General features: G+C 29.3%; 1 protein-coding gene across 1 annotated transcript in view; it reads right to left on the reverse strand.

Moving 5' to 3' along the window:
* LOC132928921 (putative transcription factor SOX-15) overlaps window positions 1-6,432 on the reverse strand; it is a 79,850-nt gene extending 73,418 nt beyond the window's left edge. Inside the window, exon 1 of the mRNA XM_060993871.1 lies at window positions 5,784-6,432. Within this exon, the coding sequence (XP_060849854.1) occupies window positions 5,784-5,872 (89 nt within the window). The 5' untranslated portion in view covers window positions 5,873-6,432. The remainder of the gene's footprint in view (window positions 1-5,783) is intronic.
* Between the last annotated feature and the right edge of the window lie 4,608 nt (window positions 6,433-11,040).

Genomic DNA, 11,040 nt, shown 5'->3' on the forward strand with positions numbered 1-11,040 from the left:
TGTCGCACCAGCGCATAACATAATACGTGCAGTACTTCGTGTTTTATAGTTGTCGTCGACCATAGTATAATAATAATATAATATGTGTTATTATGCGACACTCGAGAAGTTGTGCAATGTTCAAGAGGATATATTAATATATATACATGAGATGTGTATGTGTGTGCGCGTGCGCGTGCGAATATATTTATTGCGAGCCGTCGATAATCTCGACTATGTGGTCGACACGTGCGACACGTCTCTCTGCAACGCGTCCGAAACGAAAATTGGACCGAAATCCACCGTGAACGGGGTCGCGGGAATACGAATAATAATCAAATTCGATTTATCATTGTCGCGTTGTCGTTTCATTCATCATCTCCGTCGGCGTTTCTGCTGCCTGCGCACTGAACAGTCTACGATTTTTGTCAATGCAATTTTATTATATTATGTTATATTGTTTTGTGCTGAGATTTTCTTCCACTGCCGCTGGCGGTTTCTGGCAATTTAATGTAATAAGTAATAATTACAGAATCCGGATTCACATATTGTATTTTGATAAAATATATAGACCTTTTTTGTTGCATATCCTTATCAATATGAGACTTTTTATGTGTATTTGCGATATTATTACATACTTCAATTTTTGAACATCTTATAAAATCATTTGGGTATACGTTCTGCTAGTAATCTCACAACATAAATCCTGATTTAAGAATTAAGACTTATAATATGTATTTACTTCTGTATGTGATAAGAGCAATATTGAAATAATTAACCCCATGTGAGATACAAATTAATGGCACACGTACATGTAAGTGTTCACCCAGATAACGCATTACAAAATCTAAACGATGTATATAATTATTATTTATTATATAATCAAACAATTATCATATAATGTATTTTTATCGAAAAAGCGTACAGTAAATATTGACGTTAAATTTATGCACGTGTAAACCACCTAAATTAGTCTGCACTGCAGTCTACAACATTCAATATAATATAATTATTCTTTGATCAATCCACAGATACGTACAATTTCCAAGTATTTTTTTTCTTCCTAGATTTGCATTTTTTATTTTTGTCTCGTTGGATTAACGGAAGGTGAAAACGTGTTTTTTTCAGAATGATTGAAATTAATGAAAGATTCAGATGATTAGATCAGGAAGAATGAAAAGAAAAAAAAATCCACATTACTTTAACGAAGCGTTTTACATTGGAGCCACTTTCTTTAGACACGGGATCCCGATGGTAATTAACGTTAATTTAAGTCGCAACGAGATTTAAATTTTTACTCGTTTTATTTATTATTTTTTCAGTCTAATTTTTATACATTTCGTTTTACTTTGTACGCTCGACGGCGCCGTAACAGATAGTCGAATCGTGTGTTACATACATCTATATGGGTACACGCCGGCGATGACTGCAGCATACACATATTGTGACAAAATGTTTTTTATTTTTCATTGACGTATTGTTATTATAAAATATAATAACACGTGAGTATATGGTTTTTTCGACATTTTTACGATTATTTTCATTTATTATTATTTTTATTTGAAATCAGCATGGACTGCGAAAAACACCATAAACTGAACGTTAAAATGCGTGGAAATATGTACTTCGTGTCCGTGAACAAAACGCAATTATCGTGCATTTACATAATTTAATAAGCAATGAAAATTACATATTTTCGGTTCAATATGTGTAGTATTGCGACTTATTCATAATTATTATTGCCGAGATTAACACATATATTCATTGAATGAAAATCAACTTACAGAGCTAAGCTTGTAAAAACCTAAAAAAGTACACACGACTATTAAAACAGTGCTTTAAATATCACGAATATTCCAAAATTATTTTATTATAAAATATCATATTATCCGTATTTCAATATTTCGCTGGGTAAAATTTTAACACGTGTCCTTAGGTATATGTTTAAAATTTGACGTTTTCAAAATGTATTGTAAAATTACTAAAATGAAACATTGGACATTGAAGAATTTTATAACAAAAAAAAAAAAACAAAGTACAGACTTTATTCCATCTAATTGCTTTATAATGTTGTATATTATATGATATAATTTAATAGTGAGTGTTAGATTAAATGAGCATTTCGAATAATGACTATTTAAATAAAATAGTTGATTATCAGCTGAGTGATATCTAAATCAAATACATCATAATAATATACTGTTGTGACATTATTGTTTATAAAAATTTTTACTTGCGTACGCGATCTTATTTATATTTTGTATTCATTCAGTTCAATAGTTTAAAAAAGTAATTAGTAAATAATTTCTTAACAATTATTACTATTTACAATTATAATGACTAAATTATATAGGAACATTTTCTAGTCTACAAAAAGAATAAGAATGTAAATTTAAATTATTTACGAAACTAGTGGAATTTTCCATGTAATTAATTAATATATTAAGTAATAAGTATACCCATATAGTGGCATAGTATATTAAGTAATGCATATGAAAAAAATAAAAACATAAAAAGATCAGAACAAAATTATCAACACTAAATATAATGACGAATAATTGTACAATTTTTTTAAAAATATTTTAATATAAATAAAATATATAATACAAACATTGTTTTCTCTTATACAAGAAAGTAATTTTGGTAGGAACATAATAAAAATATAAAATATACATCATATTATTTTTCCTCACTATTTCTCATAAACATTTCGCTCACGCGTCACGCCCTAAGATCACAATCCACATAATTCTTTGATTATTGAAAATGGATAAGAAGAACCACTATTTTTTTATTTTGTTTTATTATTTTAATAAAAAAATAAAAGTAAATCATTTTACGAAGAAAAATTCTGTAGGAACTCGTTTACTTAAATTGTTACAACAAATTGAAATAGAAGAACCTAACCAATGAATCTTAATTACATTATGTTGCTCAAATTTTACAATTCTGTTGGATCCGTTTCCTATTAAAATGCGGTTAATTTTACTTAAAAGTATAATGGTTTATTTTCCCAATGACGCATCGCGATGCGTAGATAACAACTGCACGGGATCGAGTGAAAGGGTATATATGATAAAAGGCCTACGTAGGATAATACGGCCTAATTATCAGATACTTATCTGGTTTTTTTTCTCGAGATTAATAATAATAGAGGTCAAGAGTCAGGCCAATACTCTTGTTGTATTTGCTCTTATTATAAGATTAACAAAAATAAGAAAAACGTATAGTACATGTGTGGTGGTTGGGCAATTTATATGGAAGACAATACCTATATATATATATACCTATATATTATAATAAATACTGTTAATATGTATAGGTGCACCACACACTTTTTTGTTGTCGCCTGATAGACACACTGTTATTTAGTTCGACCGTGATTTATTTATAGGATATGATATTATTATATCGCGCAATTCAGTAGCGTTATTATATTATTATACGTACATAATATCATGTTCTATGAAAACACGGTCAATACGGTATTAACCAAAGATAATTAAAGTCTATGAAAATACATAGACGCATGTTTACAGGAAGTGCGATATTGTTTGTTTTTATAGTTCTTACTCGAAAATGTGATAACGCTTTACCTATGCGTTCTCGCCGTCTCGAGAGAACGTATTGCTTTCGATGACGAAAGTGCATGTGGCGGCGTTGTGTTAATGATAAAAGAATAAAAAAACATCGAATGTGTATTTAAAGTGAAATTTAGATTACGCGCAGTGGTTGCATTATATTATGTGTATAAACTCTATATATAGGGTATAGAGTAAAGACGATATGGCTATACGCGTACGCATATGAATTATTATTATTGTGTGTACACCGTATAAGAATTGAGAAATATCGAAATCATCCCAATCGTATGCCTACATGGCTACAAATAATTATCACTGTGTGCAAAAATGTTTTTTTTTTACACGCGTGATGAAAATCGTAAAGGAAATTACATATTTATAGGTACCTACTGTTGTCTGTACTCGTTTAAATATGGGATGGAACTAATGATATCGAACAGTCTACGTGTACTTGGAGGTATATATACAGAAGGCATACTAATATACATTATACTGTATACACATAATATCATTACATACTACACCATTTGACAATTACTGATAGTGACTTTGCGAATAGTTTCAATTCCGAAAAAGAACTAGTGAGTGTGTTTAATAATAATAATATGTTAACAACAATATATGTAAATAAGAATAAAACATTTTTTTTCGAGCAAAACTATACTTGAGCACCTGTTTTCGTCCGACCAAACAATTACGCATCAATCAAGACGAGTATATTTTCACAAGTTTTGATTAAATTATACGACACGGGCCAATGGAAGCTGCGTCGTGTGACGATTGGCTGGTTGCGGGTTTTATGATTCCGAATAAAATTATCTTTACGGCGGCAATAAAAAAAAAACCAACACCTTATAGTCGTTCCCGTGGAATATTTTACGTTGAAAAAAACCGCACTTTTAACAGCGTTACAAGATAAAAGTTTCATGTGAGGTCAATTAGTTCTGGTGTAAACTCGACCTTGGCGAATATGCTTAAAAATAGTTTCGTGACAAAATTTTCAGTTAAAAGGATTTACTACACACCGAGTTGAGATAAAATTTATAAATTTATGTTTTGAGTGTTACACAAATTATGGGAGACAAGAATGGTAATAGCATGCACATAATTACTTACTATAATTTTCGTATTTTATTACCAGAATTAAAATACACAACAATATTTTATTGATCGATATAATGAACCTATCATAAATATTCCATTGGTATTACAATACTGACCCAGAAAAAAAGTATTTGTAACTAGTCCCTACTACGTTTCAACGGAAATCATAGGTCATCGGGATTTTCGTTCTTGAAGAGAACAGGTACACAAATGCCACATATACCTATATTATATACGACACATTAGCACTCTTCCTTTCACCGAGTTCCTTAATCTGTGATAAATGCTTATTTCATTCTGTTATTTTTATTTATTATGATTATGGATGATAGTATCTTGTATGTAATTATAAATGTTTCGTCGGTGTTGTGTTTTTGATGAATGTAACGACTTAAACGTTAGCGCACACGAATAAAGAAAAAATAACTTCATCGTTGGATTAAATTGGTCATCATTAAGATCTACAGGAATTTTACAGCACCGACCCAACCTTAGGTATTGGTTGTTGGTACCGTTGAATCATTTAAATCGATAAGCAAATCAATTTCAGCGACAAAATTAAAAATATTCAACACCATACTTATTTTTGTAAAATATAACTACAAGTAGGTACGTTTAAATAATAAGTGTTAAGCACAATTAATGATGTAAAAAAATGTACTACACAAAAACACCGAATCCAAATTTCCTGTCCACCACGACGCGAGATATGCGGATAAGTATGAGTATATCTATATTTTTATAGGGATAAATTGATTATAGCTGTAGTGGGAAAAAATAAAATTTGATCGCCTAAAAATCATAAATAGAAATCCGTAGGCACTTATATTATTTTTTTTAAATTAACAATTACAATTTTAGAATTTCTATTAAAATTACGGCGGTATTGTAGTTTTTAAAAAACATGGAAGAGAAAGGGTGAAGCGTTGATTTTTAAAAGTTTATAGCGACAATGTTCCAATTTTATTTTATTACATAAAAATCTATAATTTTGTCTTAGTGTGAAGATTCCTATGTTACTTATGATGAAGTGTGGGAGTACCTACGGCTTATTGGTAACAGTCGTAAAAGACAAAATAAAAACGATTTGATACTTATTAATGATAGTCAACTTACGAGTAACCGGACGGCGCATATGCCGCAGCGATGTTGTCCTGTATCATAGTGTCCGGTTCGGGATCGGCGACACCAGACGAAGAAGACATTGTTGTTGGCGGCGACCTGGTGGGAACGCGGTCATGTCAACGACATGTCTTACGCGAAAATGGTGAGAAAAAATTCAAAAGGAAAAACCCGGGAATCGAAATTGAAACCGACCCGACGTTAGCCGGAAAACCGCGGGAACGGTCTTTAGTATGCTCCAGCTGCTGCTGAAAATAGGAGACGGAAGTGCTTACGATAATACAATAATTATCTCTTCCAAAACGATCCAACGACGACACGACAAAATTTGGTTGAAAAAAAAATTGAAATTTATTACTAAATATACGTCCATACGACCGCAATTGAGAGCAAACCAGCGCACTAGGGATTTTTTGGCCGATGAGTCGATAATTTTTTTTCACTTTTTATTTGATAAAATAATGGAGCTTTGAAACAACAAAATAGAAAAATTTAAAAAAAAAAAAAAAACCGACGACCGAACGACGTTTCGTGTGCGCGGGTGAGCAGATCCGACGTGTGTGCGTATACGTTTGCGCGCGCGAGAGCGAACCACTAGAACAGCCGAACGAGTTATGGCGTACTGAATCGGTTTCGGCCAGCGCGCGGTGTGCGCAGGACGGCCAAACGGGATAACCGGCACCTATGCGTGTTACCTGGCCTTCGTGCGCCGCGCGCCGCGCTAGTGATGTGCCGCCGCCGTCGTACGTACGTATATTATAATAATATAGGTAGCGTATGGTATATACCAAATGTATACTTGTAGTACGGTTGCGTGGTATCTCTCGGTTATAATAATAGTAATAATACTATGCACCGAAACGACCGTGGCCAATCGGGGCAGAATTACGACTTACGAGCGCAAAAAATCGTATACATTTAATAATACGTATAACTTACTACTACGCGTACGCTGTATGTCTAGGTATTCGGCGAAGACTGCATGTCGGAAAATTAAAATAAAAACCAACATCGACTCCGTTTAGTAGCAGATACTGTTTTTGAGCTCATCCTTTATTATACCGATACCCCGGTTACTATATTATAATATCTATTGACTTTGGAATAATCTACGTTCCGCGTTTCTTCCAAAAGTCTTCTGCCATTGGTGGTTGTATATTAGAATATCACATATATAGATATTACATACTAATATTGTACCTGCACGAAATATTTAAACAGTATTGCATTAATTTAGTTGCAATTGTTTTATTATTATGCCGTGGTCGATGGTTGAAATAACAAATTCAATTTTTTTTAAAACCACTAGAACTGTTCGTTTTTTTCCAATTCAAAACCACAATTTTCGTTATCATTTTTACAAACTTATAAAGTTATAAGTGATTTGTGATTACCTTTTTACACTGAACGTAGAATATTTTATAAACCATACAATTAATAAATGAATATGTAGCGTGTTGTAGGACGTAGGTAATGCATTATATGATAAACATATTAATTAAAATATTTTAAATGATATCTTTAGAATTCAATTTATTATTGGAATTGCATAACTGATAATAAACCTCTAAACATTTTGAGAAAACCATAATAATCATTAGTACTGTTTTTAAGGTTTAATATTTATATGGTTATAGTTATGATTTTTCTTTGTTCAATCATTTTAGATTTCATGCGTTACTGCGTTATAATACGAAATTCAGTCAATAAATTAAAATATTAGTTTATTACTATAGTATTCCAAAAAGTAACTTTGAGCTATAACCATTTAAATATTTTTTTACAACTATAAACACGATTTATATAACGATAAAATTTAAAAATGTTTACTTGATGTAGGATTGTAGGATAATATTAATATTATAATTTACAATAAGCAATACCTATATAAAAGGAAATAATGAATTTTTATTAAAATATATTTGGTTAAAATTCGATCCAACTATTATTATCCAACATCCTGTTCTTGACTTTGTAAATGATTTATTTTTATTAGTGATGTAGAAGTGATGTAGAAAGTAAATCATTTTTAATATATATGTATATATTGTATATTAATAGAAAATAAAACATAATGTGCAATTTATGGTAGTGTATACTTTGACTATTGTATGAATAGTTCTCAAGCTCTCGAAATTTACTGTGCATTATTTAGTTTAATACAATATGTAGGTGTAACTTTTATTTTAAAGACAATTTTTGTATTAAACCAACTCTTACTTACATTTTAATGTTTATAAGACTGATAAAATAAATTCCATTACTATAGAACATTTTTTATGAAGTTTATTATTAATATAAGTTATATAATATATAAGAGCTAGTATAATATTTGCAAATATATAAAGTTTAGATATATTATAATATTTTTATTATTTTTTGTAATTGAATTAAGAAAGTTTTACTCGAAAAAAGTAAAAAAAAAAAAACTACATTTTTGATATTTATTCATAAATCGTTAATTTTAAGATACACAATATTATATAGGAGACTTTAACTGCCTTTTGTACGGCTTTTTCGCACAGCTAAACCTATCGAGAATTTTGAATTTACGGGGAATTGCTGGTTGAATAAGTATGTATGGTTTATGTAAGTACATAATATATTATAATGTATATCTAGTAGTATTAATAAGTTGTTATGAAACAGACTGCATAACGTGATCCATAATGAAGACGATATGCACCTTCGCCGTAGACAATGGATTACGACTTCCAGCGAGGGAAGTGAAGATTTCCGGGAACACAAGTATACTATTACTAGGTATATAACTCGTGGTCGAATGGGCTTGATTATGAAGTTATCAAACTATAAGATTATTGGATTGATAAAGCTTTTGAAATGCAGTAGATTGAATACAAAATGCGTTTCCTCATCATAAAAAAATAACAATTAGTGCAATATTACAGAGAGGCATTCGATGTTGAAAACAAATATTTTGTTTTGTTTTAGGTAAGTACCTATTTATTTTTTCACTTTGAACTTTTCAACGATACATTTATTTTATACGTGGCTGATGTCCGATGGCCTCAATAAATTATTCATTTATATAATAACCATTTATATTTGAACTAATACCCTTAAACCATTAAATTATTTAGAATAGGTAGTTAATAATTTAATATATTAATTAACCAATTATAAATATATTAATAAATGACTAATTATTATTATTAAAAATTAAGTGCATGGGAATAAGTTGATATAATTTAAATGTAACACCATCAATACTGTAATTAAAACAAATATAGGACAAAAATGAAAGTAAAAATGAAAAAATAGTTTATGATGAGAAAATAATGGTAATAGTCGAATTAAATGTGACGCGGAATTAACTTTATTTTTATTTTATATTTGCAAAATGAATTAAATAAAAAATTTAAAATTCAAATCAACTTTGAAAATATATGTTGATGAATTATTACTTTTTAAACAAAATCATTATGCATTATTTAAAAAAAAAAATCGTATCTTACTATTAGAGTATTATACAGAAAATACATACAAAGACATTTCTGTCAGGTATGTAATGACTAATGAGTCATGACCAAAAAAATGTTCATCTTATATCATTATACTTACAACTATGGTTATCTACACTAATAAAATATATATAGATAGTATAGTAGATAACCATGATCATGACTTGTGGTATAATATAAATTGTTTATCAAAAAATAAAAATGTTTAAACTGATAAACAGATATTGACATTATAATATATTATATAATCGAATTAAATTACAGTTTTAAGTAGAAAAATATGACGAATTTCTGCTAATAAAAATAGGTTTAATGAATAATATTTAAAATATCTCATAAGGAATTCACATAATAATATTATGTATAATTATAACTGTATATACCTAGGTATAATTATATAGTTCATCATAAATAAAGTATTTATAGTTTTCACAGAACACTCGTCGTCAGTAAAATTATAAGGAATTGCTAATGTTTTTATAAGTGATCGAGTTAATCGGGCATATGTTTGTTTATTGTAGATATTAACCTAGATTTATACCTCATCATGGTATGATTTTAGGTACATCTATGGATCATAGACATAAACATTTGAAGTCAGCGTGACAGTAATATCTATCTAGCGATGTCTCTGATTCAGAGACTCTGAAAATATGGAAGTTAAAATATATACATGAATAGTTAGACGCTAAAGATAAACCTGACCAAGTAATTCACAGTATACTCATAAATTAGATAAATAGAGAGAGTTAGTTGAAAACTGATTGAAAATAATGTTTTACATATATGTAATATATGGCAAAATTGATGGGATGTGTTGGTTAAAAGAAAACGACGATAATTCGTAATAATATTTACAGGAAATACTGATCTAGTTGTCTCTTTACTCTTTTTTACGAGCTGTGTAAAAATATTTTCACAAATCACCATTAAAAATAGGGTTATTTATTTATTTTTCAACGGTCCTTGTTTTTTACGAACTCGACATAACCCGTAAAATTGTCTGTTGAATCCTTGTCTGAATGCACTACTTACGGTGGCTATAATAATATATTGTACAACATAAATCATATTACGACGTACATAACGATTACCAATAATAAATAGCCCCCGAAAATGTGGTGACATAAAAACGGTTGGACACATTAAATTTCTTTTTTTTTAAATTTTAATGTTTTATTACTATCAGCATTGTAGTAATAACACTTAGGTCAGGATGGGAAGAATATTAGAGAAGGAGATCATGTTTCATATTTATTTATTATTTTTTACAATTTATTTATTTGATGCCGGAAAAAAAATCTTCAAAAGCAATAACAATAAAATATAGGTTAAAAAATGTAAAAACACCTGATATAAGCTGTTTTAAAATTATTACTGTTGTCTATTACGATCGTATACAGTATAAGACAAAACATACAATATAAATAGCCCATGTTAGCCATTGATTACTATAAAAAAAATACTGCTTAATAGTTAATACACTATATTATATAAAATATTTTAAGTTGTTCGTTTTCACATTTCAGTTATTATTTATCTCTTAAGTTTACACCAATATTATAGATGCATGAAAATGAAAACGTAAAATACGGTTATTACGATTACCTATGTTATTATGATTTTATTTTTTACAGGTTTAACCTTTAATAATTTAATTGTTTTTATCGAGTGGGTACTTGAAAATAATGGCTACTGTTAAATTAATGTCATTTGGATATTGTCGAGGATATCAACTTTTTCAAGTGCAATTATGTTGTAATCGTAAA

Source organism: Rhopalosiphum padi, chromosome 4 (assembly GCF_020882245.1).
Source record: "Rhopalosiphum padi isolate XX-2018 chromosome 4, ASM2088224v1, whole genome shotgun sequence".
In the NCBI taxonomy this organism is placed as follows: Eukaryota; Metazoa; Arthropoda; class Insecta; order Hemiptera; family Aphididae; genus Rhopalosiphum; species Rhopalosiphum padi.